Genomic DNA, 20822 nt, shown 5'->3' with positions numbered 1-20822 from the left:
TTCAGATAGCTAGGAGAGACAACCACATACCACAGTCACAGTCACAGTCACAGTTAGTGTATTCATCTTCAGATAGCTACGAGAGACAACCACGTATCACAGTTAGTGTATTCATCTTCAGATAGCTAGGAGTGACAACCACAGTCACAGTTAGTGTATTCATCTTCAGATAGCTAGGAGAGACAACCACATATCACAGTCACAGTTAGTGTATTCATCTTCAGATAGCTAGGAGAGACAACCACATATCACAGTCACAGTTAGTGTATTCATCTTCAGATAGCTAGGAGAGACAACCACATATCACAGTTAGTGTATTCATCTTCAGATAGCTAGGAGAGACAACCACAGTCACAGTTAGTGTATTCATCTTCAGATAGCTAGGAGTGACAACCACAGTCACAGTTAGTGTATTCATCTTCAGATAGCTAGGAGAGACAACCACATATCACAGTCACAGTTAGTGTATTCATCTTCAGATAGCTAGGAGAGACAACCACATACCACAGTCACAGTTAGTGTATTCATCTTCAGATAGCTAGGAGAGACAACCACATACCACAGTCACAGTCACAGTTAGTGTATTCATCTTCAGATAGCTAGGAGAGACAACCACATATCACAGTTAGTGTATTCATCTTCAGATAGCTAGGTGAGACAACCACAGTCACAGTTAGTGTATTCATCTTCAGATAGCTAGGAGTGACAACCACAGTCACAGTTAGTGTATTCATCTTCAGATAGCTAGGAGAGACAACCACATATCACAGTCACAGTTAGTGTATTCATCTTCAGATAGCTAGGAGAGACAACCACATACCACAGTCACAGTTAGTGTATTCATCTTCAGATAGCTAGGAGAGACAACCACATACCACAGTCACAGTCACAGTCACAGTCACAGTTAGTGTATTCATCTTCAGATAGCTAGGAGAGACAACCACATATCACAGTTAGTGTATTCATCTTCAGATAGCTAGGAGAGACAACCACAGTCACAGTTAGTGTATTCATCTTCAGATAGCTAGGAGTGACAACCACAGTCACAGTTAGTGTATTCATCTTCAGATAGCTAGGAGAGACAACCACATATCACAGTCACAGTTAGTGTATTCATCTTCAGATAGCTAGGAGAGACAACCACATACCACAGTCACAGTCACAGTCACAGTTAGTGTATTCATCTTCAGATAGCTAGGAGAGACAACCACATATCACAGTTAGTGTATTCATCTTCAGATAGCTAGGAGAGACAACCACGTATCACAGTTAGTGTATTCATCTTCAGATAGCTAGGAGAGACAACCACATATCACAGTTAGTGTATTCATCTTCAGATAGCTAGGAGAGACAACCACATATCACAATTAGTGTATTCATCTTCAGATAGCTAGGAGAGACAACCACATATCACAATTAGTGTATTCATCTTCAGATAGCTAGGAGAGACAACCACAGTCACAGTTAGTGTATTCATCTTCAGATAGCTAGGAGAGACAACCACATATCACAGTTAGTGTATTCATCTTCAGATAGCTAGGAGAGACAACCACATATCACAGTCACAGTTAGTGTATTCATCTTCAGATAGCTAGGAGAGACAACCACATATCACAGTTAGTGTATTCATCTTCAGATAGCTAGGAGAGACAACCACAGTCACAGTTAGTGTATTCATCTTCAGATAGCTAGGAGTGACAACCACAGTCACAGTTAGTGTATTCATCTTCAGATAGCTAGGAGAGACAACCACATATCACAGTCACAGTTAGTGTATTAATCTTCAGATAGCTAGGAGAGACAACCACATACCGCAGTCACAGTTAGTGTATTCATCTTCAGATAGCTAGGAGTGACAACCACAGTCACAGTTAGTGTATTCATCTTCAGATAGCTAGGAGAGACAACCACATATCACAGTCACAGTTAGTGTATTCATCTTCAGATAGCTAGGAGAGACAACCACATACCACAGTCACAGTTAGTGTATTCATCTTCAGATAGCTAGGAGAGACAACCACATACCACAGTCACAGTCACAGTCACAGTTAGTGTATTCATCTTCAGATAGCTAGGAGAGACAACCACATATCACAGTTAGTGTATTCATCTTCAGATAGCTAGGAGAGACAACCACAGTCACAGTTAGTGTATTCATCTTCAGATAGCTAGGAGTGACAACCACAGTCACAGTTAGTGTATTCATCTTCAGATAGCTAGGAGAGACAACCACATATCACAGTTAGTGTATTCATCTTCAGATAGCTAGGAGAGACAACCACAGTCACAGTTAGTGTATTTATCTTCAGATAGCTTGGAGCGACAACCACATATCACAGTCACAGTTAGTGTATTCATCTTCAGATAGCTAGGAGAGACAACCACATATCACAGTTAGTGTATTCATCTTCAGATAGCTAGGAGAGAACACCACATATCACAGTCACAGTTAGTGTATTCATCTTCAGATAGCTAGGAGAGACAACCACATACCACAGTTAGTGTATTCATCTTCAGATAGCTAGGAGAGACAACAACATATCACAGTCACAGTTAGTGTATTCATCTTCAGATAGCTAGGAGTGACAACCACAGTCACAGTTAGTGTATTCCTCTTCAGATAGCTAGGAGAGACAACCACATATCACAGTCACAGTTAGTGTATTCATCTTCAGATAGCTAGGAGAGACAACCACATACCACAGTCACAGTTAGTGTATTCATCTTCAGATAGCTAGGAGAGACTACCACAGTCACAGTCACAGTTAGTGTATTCATCTTCAGATAGCTAGGAGAGACAACCACATATCACAATTAGTGTATTCATCTTCAGATAGCTAGGAGAGACAACCACAGTCACAGTTAGTGTATTCATCTTCAGATAGCTAGGAGAGACAACCACATATCACAGTTAGTGTATTCATCTTCAGATAGCTAGGAGAGACAACCACATATCACAGTCACAGTTAGTGTATTCATCTTCAGATAGCTAGGAGAGACAACCACATATCACAGTTAGTGTATTCATCTTCAGATAGCTAGGAGTGACAACCACAGTCACAGTTAGTGTATTCATCTTCAGATAGCTAGGAGAGACAACCACATATCACAGTCACAGTTAGTGTATTCATCTTCAGATAGCTAGGAGAGACAACCACATATCACAGTTAGTGTATTCATCTTCAGATAGCTAGGTGAGACAACCACAGTCACAGTTAGTGTATTCATCTTCAGATAGCTAGGAGTGACAACCACAGTCACAGTTAGTGTATTCATCTTCAGATAGCTAGGAGAGACAACCACATATCACAGTCACAGTTAGTGTATTCATCTTCAGATAGCTAGGAGAGACAACCACATACCACAGTCACAGTTAGTGTATTCATCTTCAGATAGCTAGGAGAGACAACCACATACCACAGTCACAGTCACAGTCACAGTCACAGTTAGTGTATTCATCTTCAGATAGCTAGGAGAGACAACCACATATCACAATTAGTGTATTCATCTTCAGATAGCTAGGAGAGACAACCACAGTCACAGTTAGTGTATTCATCTTCAGATAGCTAGGAGAGACAACCACATATCACAGTTAGTGTATTCATCTTCAGATAGCTAGGAGAGACAACCACATATCACAGTCACAGTTAGTGTATTCATCTTCAGATAGCTAGGAGAGACAACCACATATCACAGTTAGTGTATTCATCTTCAGATAGCTAGGAGAGACAACCACAGTCACAGTTAGTGTATTCATCTTCAAATAGCTAGGAGTGACAACCACATATCACAATTAGTGTATTCATCTTCAGATAGCTAGGAGAGACAACCACAGTCACAGTTAGTGTATTCATCTTCAGATAGCTAGGAGAGACAACCACATATCACAGTTAGTGTATTCATCTTCAGATAGCTAGGAGAGACAACCACATATCACAGTCACAGTTAGTGTATTCATCTTCAGATAGCTAGGAGAGACAACCACATATCACAGTTAGTGTATTCATCTTCAGATAGCTAGGAGTGACAACCACAGTCACAGTTAGTGTATTCATCTTCAGATAGCTAGGAGAGACAACCACATATCACAGTCACAGTTAGTGTATTCATCTTCAGATAGCTAGGAGAGACAACCACATATCACAGTTAGTGTATTCATCTTCAGATAGCTAGGTGAGACAACCACAGTCACAGTTAGTGTATTCATCTTCAGATAGCTAGGAGTGACAACCACAGTCACAGTTAGTGTATTCATCTTCAGATAGCTAGGAGAGACAACCACATATCACAGTCACAGTTAGTGTATTCATCTTCAGATAGCTAGGAGAGACAACCACATACCACAGTCACAGTTAGTGTATTCATCTTCAGATAGCTAGGAGAGACAACCACATACCACAGTCACAGTCACAGTCACAGTCACAGTTAGTGTATTCATCTTCAGATAGCTAGGAGAGACAACCACATATCACAGTTAGTGTATTCATCTTCAGATAGCTAGGAGAGACAACCACAGTCACAGTTAGTGTATTCATCTTCAGATAGCTAGGAGTGACAACCACAGTCACAGTTAGTGTATTCATCTTCAGATAGCTAGGAGAGACAACCACATATCACAGTCACAGTTAGTGTATTCATCTTCAGATAGCTAGGAGAGACAACCACATATCACAGTTAGTGTATTCATCTTCAGATAGCTAGGAGAGACAACCACGTATCACAGTTAGTGTATTCATCTTCAGATAGCTAGGAGAGACAACCACATATCACAGTTAGTGTATTCATCTTCAGATAGCTAGGAGAGACAACCACATATCACAATTAGTGTATTCATCTTCAGATAGCTAGGAGAGACAACCACATATCACAATTAGTGTATTCATCTTCAGATAGCTAGGAGAGACAACCACAGTCACAGTTAGTGTATTCATCTTCAGATAGCTAGGAGAGACAACCACATATCACAGTTAGTGTATTCATCTTCAGATAGCTAGGAGAGACAACCACATATCACAGTCACAGTTAGTGTATTCATCTTCAGATAGCTAGGAGAGACAACCACATATCACAGTTAGTGTATTCATCTTCAGATAGCTAGGAGAGACAACCACAGTCACAGTTAGTGTATTCATCTTCAGATAGCTAGGAGTGACAACCACAGTCACAGTTAGTGTATTCATCTTCAGATAGCTAGGAGAGACAACCACATATCACAGTCACAGTTAGTGTATTCATCTTCAGATAGCTAGGAGAGACAACCACATACCGCAGTCACAGTTAGTGTATTCATCTTCAGATAGCTAGGAGTGACAACCACAGTCACAGTTAGTGTATTCATCTTCAGATAGCTAGGAGAGACAACCACATATCACAGTCACAGTTAGTGTATTCATCTTCAGATAGCTAGGAGAGACAACCACATACCACAGTCACAGTTAGTGTATTCATCTTCAGATAGCTAGGAGAGACAACCACATATCACAGTTAGTGTATTCATCTTCAGATAGCTAGGAGAGACAACCACAGTCACAGTTAGTGTATTTATCTTCAGATAGCTTGGAGCGACAACCACATATCACAGTCACAGTTAGTGTATTCATCTTCAGATAGCTAGGAGAGACAACCACATATCACAGTTAGTGTATTCATCTTCAGATAGCTAGGAGAGACAACCACATATCACAGTCACAGTTAGTGTATTCATCTTCAGATAGCTAGGAGAGACAACCACATACCACAGTTAGTGTATTCATCTTCAGATAGCTAGGAGAGACAACAACATATCACAGTCACAGTTAGTGTATTCATCTTCAGATAGCTAGGAGAGACAACCACATATCACAGTCACAGTTAGTGTATTCATCTTCAGATAGCTAGGAGAGACAACCACATACCACAGTCACAGTCACAGTTAGTGTATTCATCTTCAGATAGCTAGGAGAGACAACCACATATCACAGTTAGTGTATTCATCTTCAGATAGCTAGGAGAGACAACCACATATCACAGTCACAGTTAGTGTATTCATCTTCAGATAGCTAGGAGAGACAACCACATACCACAGTCACAGTTAGTGTATTCATCTTCAGATAGCTAGGAGAGACTACCACAGTCACAGTCACAGTTAGTGTATTCATCTTCAGATAGCTAGGAGAGACAACCACATATCACAATTAGTGTATTCATCTTCAGATAGCTAGGAGAGACAACCACATATCACAATTAGTGTATTCATCTTCAGATAGCTAGGAGAGACAACCACAGTCACAGTTAGTGTATTCATCTTCAGATAGCTAGGAGAGACAACCACATATCACAGTTAGTGTATTCATCTTCAGATAGCTAGGAGAGACAACCACATATCACAGTCACAGTTAGTGTATTCATCTTCAGATAGCTAGGAGAGACAACCACATATCACAGTTAGTGTATTCATCTTCAGATAGCTAGGAGAGACAACCACAGTCACAGTTAGTGTATTCATCTTCAGATAGCTAGGAGTGACAACCACAGTCACAGTTAGTGTATTCATCTTCAGATAGCTAGGAGAGACAACCACATATCACAGTCACAGTTAGTGTATTCATCTTCAGATAGCTAGGAGAGACAACCACATACCGCAGTCACAGTTAGTGTATTCATCTTCAGATAGCTAGGAGTGACAACCACATACCACAGTCACAGTCACAGTTAGTGTATTCATCTTCAGATAGCTAGGAGAGACAACCACATATCACAGTTAGTGTATTCATCTTCAGATAGCTAGGAGAGACAACCACAGTCACAGTTAGTGTATTCATCTTCAGATAGCTAGGAGTGACAACCACAGTCACAGTTAGTGTATTCATCTTCAGATAGCTAGGAGAGACAACCACATATCACAGTCACAGTTAGTGTATTCATCTTCAGATAGCTAGGAGAGACAACCACATATCACAGTTAGTGTATTCATCTTCAGATAGCTAGGAGAGACAACCACATATCACAGTTAGTGTATTCATCTTCAGATAGCTAGGAGAGACAACCACAGTCACAGTTAGTGTATTCATCTTCAAATAGCTAGGAGTGACAACCACATATCACAATTAGTGTATTCATCTTCAGATAGCTAGGAGAGACAACCACAGTCACAGTTAGTGTATTCATCTTCAGATAGCTAGGAGAGACAACCACATATCACAGTTAGTGTATTCATCTTCAGATAGCTAGGAGAGACAACCACATATCACAGTCACAGTTAGTGTATTCATCTTCAGATAGCTAGGAGAGACAACCACATATCACAGTTAGTGTATTCATCTTCAGATAGCTAGGAGTGACAACCACAGTCACAGTTAGTGTATTCATCTTCAGATAGCTAGGAGAGACAACCACATATCACAGTCACAGTTAGTGTATTCATCTTCAGATAGCTAGGAGAGACAACCACATATCACAGTTAGTGTATTCATCTTCAGATAGCTAGGTGAGACAACCACAGTCACAGTTAGTGTATTCATCTTCAGATAGCTAGGAGTGACAACCACAGTCACAGTTAGTGTATTCATCTTCAGATAGCTAGGAGAGACAACCACATATCACAGTCACAGTTAGTGTATTCATCTTCAGATAGCTAGGAGAGACAACCACATACCACAGTCACAGTTAGTGTATTCATCTTCAGATAGCTAGGAGAGACAACCACATACCACAGTCACAGTCACAGTCACAGTCACAGTTAGTGTATTCATCTTCAGATAGCTAGGAGAGACAACCACAGTCACAGTTAGTGTATTCATCTTCAGATAGCTAGGAGTGACAACCACAGTCACAGTTAGTGTATTCATCTTCAGATAGCTAGGAGAGACAACCACATACCACAGTCACAGTTAGTGTATTCATCTTCAGATAGCTAGGAGAGACAACCACAGTCACAGTCACAGTCACAGTTAGTGTATTCATCTTCAGATAGCTAGGAGAGACAACCACATATCACAGTTAGTGTATTCATCTTCAGATAGCTAGGAGAGACAACCACATATCACAGTTAGTGTATTCATCTTCAGATAGCTAGGAGAGACAACCACATATCACAGTTAGTGTATTCATCTTCAGATAGCTAGGAGAGACAACCACATATCACAATTAGTGTATTCATCTTCAGATAGCTAGGAGAGACAACCACATATCACAATTAGTGTATTCATCTTCAGATAGCTAGGAGAGACAACCACAGTCACAGTTAGTGTATTCATCTTCAGATAGCTAGGAGAGACAACCACATATCACAGTTAGTGTATTCATCTTCAGATAGCTAGGAGAGACAACCACATATCACAGTCACAGTTAGTGTATTCATCTTCAGATAGCTAGGAGAGACAACCACATATCACAGTTAGTGTATTCATCTTCAGATAGCTAGGAGAGACAACCACAGTCACAGTTAGTGTATTCATCTTCAGATAGCTAGGAGTGACAACCACAGTCACAGTTAGTGTATTCATCTTCAGATAGCTAGGAGAGACAACCACATATCACAGTCACAGTTAGTGTATTCATCTTCAGATAGCTAGGAGAGACAACCACATACCGCAGTCACAGTTAGTGTATTCATCTTCAGATAGCTAGGAGTGACAACCACAGTCACAGTTAGTGTATTCATCTTCAGATAGCTAGGAGAGACAACCACATATCACAGTCACAGTTAGTGTATTCATCTTCAGATAGCTAGGAGAGACAACCACATACCACAGTCACAGTTAGTGTATTCATCTTCAGATAGCTAGGAGAGACAACCACATATCACAGTTAGTGTATTCATCTTCAGATAGCTAGGAGAGACAACCACAGTCACAGTTAGTGTATTTATCTTCAGATAGCTTGGAGCGACAACCACATATCACAGTCACAGTTAGTGTATTCATCTTCAGATAGCTAGGAGAGACAACCACATATCACAGTTAGTGTATTCATCTTCAGATAGCTAGGAGAGACAACCACATATCACAGTCACAGTTAGTGTATTCATCTTCAGATAGCTAGGAGAGACAACCACATACCACAGTTAGTGTATTCATCTTCAGATAGCTAGGAGAGACAACAACATATCACAGTCACAGTTAGTGTATTCATCTTCAGATAGCTAGGAGAGACAACCACATATCACAGTCACAGTTAGTGTATTCATCTTCAGATAGCTAGGAGAGACAACCACATACCACAGTCACAGTCACAGTTAGTGTATTCATCTTCAGATAGCTAGGAGAGACAACCACATATCACAGTTAGTGTATTCATCTTCAGATAGCTAGGAGAGACAACCACATATCACAGTCACAGTTAGTGTATTCATCTTCAGATAGCTAGGAGAGACAACCACATACCACAGTCACAGTTAGTGTATTCATCTTCAGATAGCTAGGAGAGACTACCACAGTCACAGTCACAGTTAGTGTATTCATCTTCAGATAGCTAGGAGAGACAACCACATATCACAATTAGTGTATTCATCTTCAGATAGCTAGGAGAGACAACCACATATCACAATTAGTGTATTCATCTTCAGATAGCTAGGAGAGACAACCACAGTCACAGTTAGTGTATTCATCTTCAGATAGCTAGGAGAGACAACCACATATCACAGTTAGTGTATTCATCTTCAGATAGCTAGGAGAGACAACCACATATCACAGTCACAGTTAGTGTATTCATCTTCAGATAGCTAGGAGAGACAACCACATATCACAGTTAGTGTATTCATCTTCAGATAGCTAGGAGAGACAACCACAGTCACAGTTAGTGTATTCATCTTCAGATAGCTAGGAGTGACAACCACAGTCACAGTTAGTGTATTCATCTTCAGATAGCTAGGAGAGACAACCACATATCACAGTCACAGTTAGTGTATTCATCTTCAGATAGCTAGGAGAGACAACCACATACCGCAGTCACAGTTAGTGTATTCATCTTCAGATAGCTAGGAGTGACAACCACATACCACAGTCACAGTCACAGTTAGTGTATTCATCTTCAGATAGCTAGGAGAGACAACCACATATCACAGTTAGTGTATTCATCTTCAGATAGCTAGGAGAGACAACCACAGTCACAGTTAGTGTATTCATCTTCAGATAGCTAGGAGTGACAACCACAGTCACAGTTAGTGTATTCATCTTCAGATAGCTAGGAGAGACAACCACATATCACAGTCACAGTTAGTGTATTCATCTTCAGATAGCTAGGAGAGACAACCACATATCACAGTTAGTGTATTCATCTTCAGATAGCTAGGAGAGACAACCACATATCACAGTTAGTGTATTCATCTTCAGATAGCTAGGAGAGACAACCACAGTCACAGTTAGTGTATTCATCTTCAAATAGCTAGGAGTGACAACCACATATCACAATTAGTGTATTCATCTTCAGATAGCTAGGAGAGACAACCACAGTCACAGTTAGTGTATTCATCTTCAGATAGCTAGGAGAGACAACCACATATCACAGTTAGTGTATTCATCTTCAGATAGCTAGGAGAGACAACCACATATCACAGTCACAGTTAGTGTATTCATCTTCAGATAGCTAGGAGAGACAACCACATATCACAGTTAGTGTATTCATCTTCAGATAGCTAGGAGTGACAACCACAGTCACAGTTAGTGTATTCATCTTCAGATAGCTAGGAGAGACAACCACATATCACAGTCACAGTTAGTGTATTCATCTTCAGATAGCTAGGAGAGACAACCACATATCACAGTTAGTGTATTCATCTTCAGATAGCTAGGTGAGACAACCACAGTCACAGTTAGTGTATTCATCTTCAGATAGCTAGGAGTGACAACCACAGTCACAGTTAGTGTATTCATCTTCAGATAGCTAGGAGAGACAACCACATATCACAGTCACAGTTAGTGTATTCATCTTCAGATAGCTAGGAGAGACAACCACATACCACAGTCACAGTTAGTGTATTCATCTTCAGATAGCTAGGAGAGACAACCACATACCACAGTCACAGTCACAGTCACAGTCACAGTTAGTGTATTCATCTTCAGATAGCTAGGAGAGACAACCACAGTCACAGTTAGTGTATTCATCTTCAGATAGCTAGGAGTGACAACCACAGTCACAGTTAGTGTATTCATCTTCAGATAGCTAGGAGAGACAACCACATACCACAGTCACAGTTAGTGTATTCATCTTCAGATAGCTAGGAGAGACAACCACAGTCACAGTCACAGTCACAGTTAGTGTATTCATCTTCAGATAGCTAGGAGAGACAACCACATATCACAGTTAGTGTATTCATCTTCAGATAGCTAGGAGAGACAACCACATATCACAGTTAGTGTATTCATCTTCAGATAGCTAGGAGAGACAACCACATATCACAGTTAGTGTATTCATCTTCAGATAGCTAGGAGAGACAACCACATATCACAATTAGTGTATTCATCTTCAGATAGCTAGGAGAGACAACCACATATCACAATTAGTGTATTCATCTTCAGATAGCTAGGAGAGACAACCACAGTCACAGTTAGTGTATTCATCTTCAGATAGCTAGGAGAGACAACCACATATCACAGTTAGTGTATTCATCTTCAGATAGCTAGGAGAGACAACCACATATCACAGTCACAGTTAGTGTATTCATCTTCAGATAGCTAGGAGAGACAACCACATATCACAGTTAGTGTATTCATCTTCAGATAGCTAGGAGAGACAACCACAGTCACAGTTAGTGTATTCATCTTCAGATAGCTAGGAGTGACAACCACAGTCACAGTTAGTGTATTCATCTTCAGATAGCTAGGAGAGACAACCACATATCACAGTCACAGTTAGTGTATTCATCTTCAGATAGCTAGGAGAGACAACCACATACCGCAGTCACAGTTAGTGTATTCATCTTCAGATAGCTAGGAGTGACAACCACAGTCACAGTTAGTGTATTCATCTTCAGATAGCTAGGAGAGACAACCACATATCACAGTCACAGTTAGTGTATTCATCTTCAGATAGCTAGGAGAGACAACCACATACCACAGTCACAGTTAGTGTATTCATCTTCAGATAGCTAGGAGAGACAACCACATATCACAGTTAGTGTATTAATCTTCAGATAGCTAGGAGAGACAACCACAGTCACAGTTAGTGTATTCATCTTCAGATAGCTAGGAGTGACAACCACAGTCACAGTTAGTGTATTCATCTTCAGATAGCTAGGAGAGACAACCACATATCACAGTTAGTGTATTCATCTTCAGATAGCTAGGAGAGACAACCACAGTCACAGTTAGTGTATTTATCTTCAGATAGCTTGGAGCGACAACCACATATCACAGTCACAGTTAGTGTATTCATCTTCAGATAGCTAGGAGAGACAACCACATATCACAGTTAGTGTATTCATCTTCAGATAGCTAGGAGAGACAACCACATATCACAGTCACAGTTAGTGTATTCATCTTCAGATAGCTAGGAGAGACAACCACATACCACAGTTAGTGTATTCATCTTCAGATAGCTAGGAGAGACAACAACATATCACAGTCACAGTTAGTGTATTCATCTTCAGATAGCTAGGAGAGACAACCACATATCACAGTCACAGTTAGTGTATTCATCTTCAGATAGCTAGGAGAGACAACCACATACCACAGTCACAGTCACAGTTAGTGTATTCATCTTCAGATAGCTAGGAGAGACAACCACATATCACAGTTAGTGTATTCATCTTCAGATAGCTAGGAGAGACAACCACATATCACAGTCACAGTTAGTGTATTCATCTTCAGATAGCTAGGAGAGACAACCACATACCACAGTCACAGTTAGTGTATTCATCTTCAGATAGCTAGGAGAGACTACCACAGTCACAGTCACAGTTAGTGTATTCATCTTCAGATAGCTAGGAGAGACAACCACATATCACAATTAGTGTATTCATCTTCAGATAGCTAGGAGAGACAACCACATATCACAATTAGTGTATTCATCTTCAGATAGCTAGGAGAGACAACCACAGTCACAGTTAGTGTATTCATCTTCAGATAGCTAGGAGAGACAACCACATATCACAGTTAGTGTATTCATCTTCAGATAGCTAGGAGAGACAACCACATATCACAGTCACAGTTAGTGTATTCATCTTCAGATAGCTAGGAGAGACAACCACATATCACAGTTAGTGTATTCATCTTCAGATAGCTAGGAGAGACAACCACAGTCACAGTTAGTGTATTCATCTTCAGATAGCTAGGAATGACAACCAAATTCACAGTTAGTGTATTCATCTTCAGATAGCTAGGAGAGACAACCACATATCACAGTCACAGTTAGTGTATTCATCTTCAGATAGCTAGGAGAGACAACCACATACCGCAGTCACAGTTAGTGTATTCATCTTCAGATAGCTAGGAGTGACAACCACAGTCACAGTTAGTGTATTCATCTTCAGATAGCTAGGAGAGACAACCACATATCACAGTCACAGTTAGTGTATTCATCTTCAGATAGCTAGGAGAGACAACCACATACCACAGTCACAGTTAGTGTATTCATCTTCAGATAGCTAGGAGAGACAACCACATACCACAGTCACAGTCACAGTCACAGTTAGTGTATTCATCTTCAGATAGCTAGGAGAGACAACCACATATCACAGTTAGTGTATTCATCTTCAGATAGCTAGGAGAGACAACCACAGTCACAGTTAGTGTATTCATCTTCAGATAGCTAGGAGTGACAACCACAGTCACAGTTAGTGTATTCATCTTCAGATAGCTAGGAGAGACAACCACATATCACAGTTAGTGTATTCATCTTCAGATAGCTAGGAGAGACAACCACAGTCACAGTTAGTGTATTTATCTTCAGATAGCTTGGAGCGACAACCACATATCACAGTCACAGTTAGTGTATTCATCTTCAGATAGCTAGGAGAGACAACCACATATCACAGTTAGTGTATTCATCTTCAGATAGCTAGGAGAGACAACCACATATCACAGTCACAGTTAGTGTATTCATCTTCAGATAGCTAGGAGAGACAACCACATACCACAGTTAGTGTATTCATCTTCAGATAGCTAGGAGAGACAACAACATATCACAGTCACAGTTAGTGTATTCATCTTCAGATAGCTAGGAGTGACAACCACAGTCACAGTTAGTGTATTCCTCTTCAGATAGCTAGGAGAGACAACCACATATCACAGTCACAGTTAGTGTATTCATCTTCAGATAGCTAGGAGAGACAACCACATACCACAGTCACAGTTAGTGTATTCATCTTCAGATAGCTAGGAGAGACTACCACAGTCACAGTCACAGTTAGTGTATTCATCTTCAGATAGCTAGGAGAGACAACCACATATCACAATTAGTGTATTCATCTTCAGATAGCTAGGAGAGACAACCACAGTCACAGTTAGTGTATTCATCTTCAGATAGCTAGGAGAGACAACCACATATCACAGTTAGTGTATTCATCTTCAGATAGCTAGGAGAGACAACCACATATCACAGTCACAGTTAGTGTATTCATCTTCAGATAGCTAGGAGAGACAACCACATATCACAGTTAGTGTATTCATCTTCAGATAGCTAGGAGAGACAACCACATATCACAGTTAGTGTATTCATCTTCAGATAGCTAGGAGAGACAACCACAGTCACAGTTAGTGTATTCATCTTCAAATAGCTAGGAGTGACAACCACAGTCACAGTTAGTGTATTCATCTTCAGATAGCTAGGAGAGACAACCACATATCACAGTCACAGTTAGTGTATTCATCTTCAGATAGCTAGGAGAGACAACCACATACCACAGTCACAGTTAGTGTATTCATCTTCAGATAGCTAGGAGAGACAACCACATACCACAGTCACAGTCACAGTTAGTGTATTCATCTTCATATAGCTAGGAGAGACAACCACATATCACAGTTAGTGTATTCATCTTCAGATAGCTAGGAGAGACAACCACAGTCACAGTTAGTGTATTCATCTTCAGATAGCTAGGAGAGACAACCACATACCACAGTCACAGTCACAGTCACAGTTAGTGTATTCATCTTCAGATAGCTAGGAGAGACAACCACATATCACAGTTAGTGTATTCATCTTCAGATAGCTAGGAGAGACAACCACAGTCACAGTTAGTGTATTTATCTTCAGATAGCTTGGAGCGACAACCACATATCACAGTCACAGTTAGTGTATTCATCTTCAGATAGCTAGGAGAGACAACCACATACCACAGTTAGTGTATTCATCTTCAGATAGCTAGGAGAGACAACCACATATCACTGTCACAGTTAGTGTATTCATCTTCAGATAGCTAGGAGAGACAACCACATACCACAGTTAGTGTATTCATCTTCAGATAGCTAGGAGAGACAACCACATATCACAGTTAGTGTATTCATCTTCAGATAGCTAGGAGAGACAACCACATATCACAGTCACAGTTAGTGTATTCATCTTCAGATAGCTAGGAGAGACAACCACATACCACAGTTAGTGTATTCATCTTCAGATAGCTAGGAGAGACAACAACATATCACAGTCACAGTTAGTGTATTCATCTTCAGATAGCTAGGAGTGACAACCACAGTCACAGTTAGTGTATTCATCTTCAGATAGCTAGGAGAGACAACCACATATCACAGTCACAGTTAGTGTATTCATCTTCAGATAGCTAGGAGAGACAACCACATACCACAGTCACAGTTAGTGTATTCATCTTCAGATAGCTAGGAGAGACAACCACATACCACAGTCACAGTCACAGTTAGTGTATTCATCTTCAGATAGCTAGGAGAGACAACCACATATCACAGTTAGTGTATTCATCTTCAGATAGCTAGGAGAGACAACCACAGTCACAGTTAGTGTATTCATCTTCAGATAGCTAGGAGAGACAACCACATACCACAGTCACAGTTAGTGTATTCATCTTCAGATAGCTAGGAGAGACAACCACATACCACAGTCACAGTCACAGTCACAGTTAGTGTATTCATCTTCAGATAGCTAGGAGAGACAACCACATATCACAGTTAGTGTATTCATCTTCAGATAGCTAGGAGAGACAACCACAGTCACAGTTAGTGTATTCATCTTCAGATAGCTAGGAGTGACAACCACAGTCACAGTTAGTGTATTCATCTTCAGATAGCTAGGAGAGACAACCACATATCACAGTCACAGTTAGTGTATTCATCTTCAGATAGCTAGGAGAGACAACCACATACCACAGTCACAGTTAGTGTATTCATCTTCAGATAGCTAGGAGAGACAACCACATATCACAGTTAGTGTGTTCATCTTCAGATAGCTAGGAGAGACAACCACAGTCACAGTTAGTGTATTTATCTTCAGATAGCTTGGAGCGACAACCACATATCACAGTCACAGTTAGTGTATTCATCTTCAGATAGCTAGGAGAGACAACCACATACCACAGTTAGTGTATTCATCTTCAGATAGCTAGGAGAGACAACCACATATCACAGTTAGTGTATTCATCTTCAGATAGCTAGGAGAGACAACCACATACCACAGTTAGTGTATTCATCTTCAGATAGCTAGGAGAGACAACCACAGTCACAGTTAGTGTATTCATCTTCAGATAGCTAGGAGAGACAACCACAGTCACAGTTAGTGTATTCATCTTCAGATAGCTAGGAGAGACAACCACATATCCCTTTTTTTCGAGGGGAGGGGTATATAACACTGAGACATTGTATTTAAGATTCTCTTTCTGTCCTTCTATCCCTCTCTCCTCTTCATCTCTCTCTCAGCCACGATGAAGCAGGTAGCTCGTACGGTGGCTAAAGTGGAGCTGTCTGATCATGTGTGTGACGTCGTGTTCGCTCTGTTCGACTGCGATGGTGAGCAGGTGTTTGATATTCTTCATTGTTCCATGTGTATATTAATGCGAGACTTTCTCTCAATATATTTTGTTAACTAATACAACTCTCACACACTCCTCTCTCTGCATCCTCTTTACCTCCCTCTCTCCTCCTCCTCTCCCTACCTCTCTCCCCATTCCTCCTCCCCATCCCCCCCCTACCTCCCTCCTTCCCCATCCCCCTACCTCTCTCCCCATTCCTCCTTCCCCTTCCCCCTACCTCTCTCCCCATTCCTCCTCCCCCATCCCCCCCTACCTCCCTCCTTCTCTCCCTCCCCCTAGGTAATGGAGAACTGAGTAATAAAGAGTTTATTGCCATAATGAAGCAGCGTCTGATGCGAGGTCTAGAGAAGCCTAAAGACATGGGTTTCACGCGGTTGGTACGAGCCATGGTGAAGTGTGCCCAAGACACCGCATGGGACTTCGCCATGCCCAAGCAGCATTAAGGATGGGAGGGATGTGTGTGTGTGCTTGGGCAGGTGTGAGAATGGAAGTGTGTGTATTCATGTGACGAAAGGGTGCTTACTCTGCTCCTCCACACAACTCTAACCGTCGATGACGTCTTCTGGCTCTCTCTCTCTGGCTCTCTCTCTCTGGCTCTCTCTCTCTCTGGCTCTCTCTCTCTCTGGCTCTGTCTCGCTCTCCTGGATTAAAAAGAGTTCATTGGCAACAATAGGCGTTATAACTCATATCTGTTCACACCAATTAAAGACAACAAACTCATTATGACATCAGCTCTGGCGTAGACATAATCATGTTACTACAATATGGTTCTTTCATCCCAAATGGCACACTATTCCCTATGTAGTGCACTACTTTAGACCAGGGCTCTATGGGGAATGGCACCCTATTCCCTATGTAGTGCACTACTTTAGACCAGGGCCCTATGGGGAATGGCACCCTATTCCCTATGTAGTGCACTACTTTAGACCAGGGCCCTATGGTGAATGGCACCCTATTCCCTATGTAGTGCACTACTTTAGACCAGGGCCCTATGGGTCTTCTTACGGGCCTGGTCAAGTGTAGTGCACTACATAGGGAATAGGGTGCCATTTGAGGTGCTGACGCGGCACAGTTTGTCCTAAGATGCTTTCCATGGACGGCTCTCCGCAATGCATCATGGGTATTATTAGGCGATGGGAGTTATAATCTTGTATATTTATTGTTTTGCGATTTGTAGTAATTATGTCTTGGCGAATGTCATGTAAACAAACACAACCTTTTCCCGAGTACAGATTAAACAGCACTTTATAAACCCTAGTTATAATTTAGAGGATTTATGTTTGACTGCAAAACACAAGATTAGAAATCCTCTGTTTACTCCCTCAATTCAAAGGTAAAGGATTCATTTAAATCATGTGGAATGTCTCTAAAATAGGTGTCTCTCTATAATGCTGTTCCATCTCTATAATGTCTCTTTAGATATTCTACAACTGTACAGACTGTAGACGTTTGCGTTACCTTGACTTTTTAAGGGACAGTTGGAGCATGTCCCGAGGCTGTTATATTAGCTGCTACCATCCGACAGGTTTTATTTCAGAGAGCGGGTTATTATTACTGATGTTCAACGAGAGTCTCCATTATTAAAGATGTTTTGTTTTTCTGAATAGACTCATTGTCCTCTTTGACCTGGCTAGACGGACTCCTTGCTCTGGCCAAACGATTCGCTACGCCCACGGATGTTCGTTTTTTTTTTTCTTGTTCTCCGCACTTGGTACTATTGGTTAGAGGTGATCCAATCGCTGATGACTTTGTTTTCACCACAAATGACAATCTGATTCAGACTAAAGTCTGTAGCGAACAAGTAATTAAAAAAAAGATATGTTTTTTACCCCTTTTTCTCCCCAATTTTGTGGTTTCCAATTGGTAGTTACAGTCTTGTCCCATCGCTGCAACTCCCGTACGGACTCAGGAGAGGTGAAGGTCGAGAGCCATGCGTCCTCTGAAACACAACCAAGCCGCACTGCTTCTTGCCCGCTTAACCCGGAAGCCAGCCGCACCAATGTGTCGGAGGAAACACCGTACACCTGGTGACCGTGCCAGTGTGCATGCACCCGGCCTGCCGCAGGAATCGCTAGTACGCGATGGGACAAGAACATCCCTGCCGGCCAAACCCTCCCCGAACCCGGATGACGCTGGGCCAATTGTGCGCCGTGGCCGGCTGCGACAGAGCCTGGACTCGAACCAGGATCTCTCAGCCTTAGACCACTGTGCCACTTGGGAGGCCCACGAACAATCAGATCAACTGTTAACAGGCACTAGCCGACACCCGCACAGCTGAAGAATTTAGTGTGAGTCGTCAGGCAAGACTGACATGGCCTTTTTCTCTCTCCTTCTCTCTTTACCCCCCCGTCTCTCTCTCCTTCTCTCTTTACCCCCCCGTCTCTCTCTACCCCCGTCTCTCTCTCTCCTTCTCTCTTTACCCCCCCGTCTCTCTCTCTCTCCTTCTCTCTTTACCCCCCGTCTCTCTTTCTCTCTCCTTCTCTCTTTACACCCCCCCGTCTCTCTCCTTCTCTCTTTACCCCCCCCGTCTCTCTCCTTCTCTCTTTACCCCCCCGTCTCTCTCCTTCTCTTTACCCCCCCGTCTCTCTCCTTCTCTTTACCCCCCCCGTCTCTCTCCTCTCTTTACCCTCCCGTCTCTCTCCTTCGCTATTTAACCCCCCCGTCTCTCTCCTTCTCTATTTAACCCCCCCGTCTCTCTCCTTCTCTATTTGCCCCCCCGTCTCTCTCCTTCTCTATTTGCCCCCCCCGTCTCTCTCCTTCTCTATTTGCCCCCCCGTCTCTCTCCTTCTCTATTTGCCCCCCCCGTCTCTCTCCTTCTCTCTTTGCCCCCCCCCCGTCTCTCTCCTTCTCTCTTTGCCCCCCCCGTCTCTCTCCTTCTCTCTTTGCCCCCCCGTCTCTCTCCTTCTCTCTTTTCCCCCCCCCGTCTCTCTCCTTCTCTCTTTACCCCCCCCGTCTCTCTCCTTCTCTCTTTACCCCCCCGTCTCTATCCTTCTCTCTTTAACCCCCCCCCGTCTCTCTCCTTCTCTCTTTACCCCCCCCCCCCGTCTCTCTCCTTCTCTCTTTACCCCCCCCCGTCTCTCTCCTTCTCTCTTTACCCCCTCCGTCTCTCTCCTTCTCTCTTTACCCCCTCCCGTCTCTCTCCTTCTCTCTTTACCCCCCCCCGTCTCTCTCCTTCTCTCTTTACCCCCCCCGTCTCTCTCCTTCTCTCTTTACCCCCTCCCGTCTCTCTCCTTCTCTCTTTACCCCCCCATCTCTCTCCTTCTCTCTTTACCCCCCCCCGTCTCTCTCCTTCTCTCTTTACCCCCCCCGTCTCTCTCCTTCTCTCTTTACCCCCCCCGTCTCTCTCCTCTCTTTACCCCCCCGTCTCTCTCCTTCTCTCTTACCCCCCCCCGTCTCTCTCCTTCTCTCTTTACCCCCCCCGTCTCTCTCCTTCTCTCTTTACCCCCCCCGTCTCTCTCCTCTCTTTACCCCCCCGTCTCTCTCCTTCTCTCTTTCCCCCCCGTCTCTCTCCTCTCTTTACCCCCCCGTCTCTCTCCTCTCTTTACCCCCCCGTCTCTCTCCTTCTCTCTTTACCCCCCCGTCTCTCTCTTTACCCCCACGTCTCTCTCTTTACCCCCCCGTCTCTCTCCTTCTCTCTTTACCCCCCCGTCTCTCTCTTTACCCCCCGTCTCTCTCCTCTCTTTACCCCCCCGTCTCTCTCTTTACCCCCCCCCGTCTCTCTCTTTACCCCCCCCGTCTCTTTACCCCCCCGTCTCTCTCCTTCTCTCTTTACCCCCCCGTCTCTCTCTTTACCCCCCCCGTCTCGCTCTCTCCTTCTCTCTCTTCCCCCCCTTGTTGTCCTACTTGACTAATGGTGACAATGTTTTAATTGACAGAGTCATTTCTAGAAGGATTGCATTAGGCTAATCTACGA

General features: G+C 42.6%; 1 protein-coding gene across 4 annotated transcripts in view; it reads left to right on the top strand.

Moving 5' to 3' along the window:
• The window catches only part of micu1 (mitochondrial calcium uptake 1), a 128899-nt gene extending 111259 nt beyond the window's left edge, over positions 1-17640 (top strand). For all 4 annotated transcript variants that reach the window (XM_029702778.1, XM_029702771.1, XM_029702762.1 and 1 more), the window contains 2 exons: positions 16797-16886; positions 17189-17640. In XM_029702778.1, coding sequence (XP_029558638.1) covers positions 16797-16886; positions 17189-17352 — 254 coding nt within the window. In that variant the 3' untranslated portion in view covers positions 17353-17640. The remainder of the gene's footprint in view (positions 1-16796; positions 16887-17188) is intronic.
• The last annotated feature ends 3182 nt before the right edge of the window (positions 17641-20822 follow it).

The sequence above is a fragment of the Salmo trutta genome, chromosome 2 (genome assembly GCF_901001165.1).
Source record: "Salmo trutta chromosome 2, fSalTru1.1, whole genome shotgun sequence".
NCBI classification, from domain to species: domain Eukaryota; kingdom Metazoa; phylum Chordata; class Actinopteri; order Salmoniformes; family Salmonidae; genus Salmo; species Salmo trutta.
The sequence above is the reverse complement of the archived record's forward strand: the minus strand, read 5'-3'. Positions and strand labels throughout refer to the sequence as shown.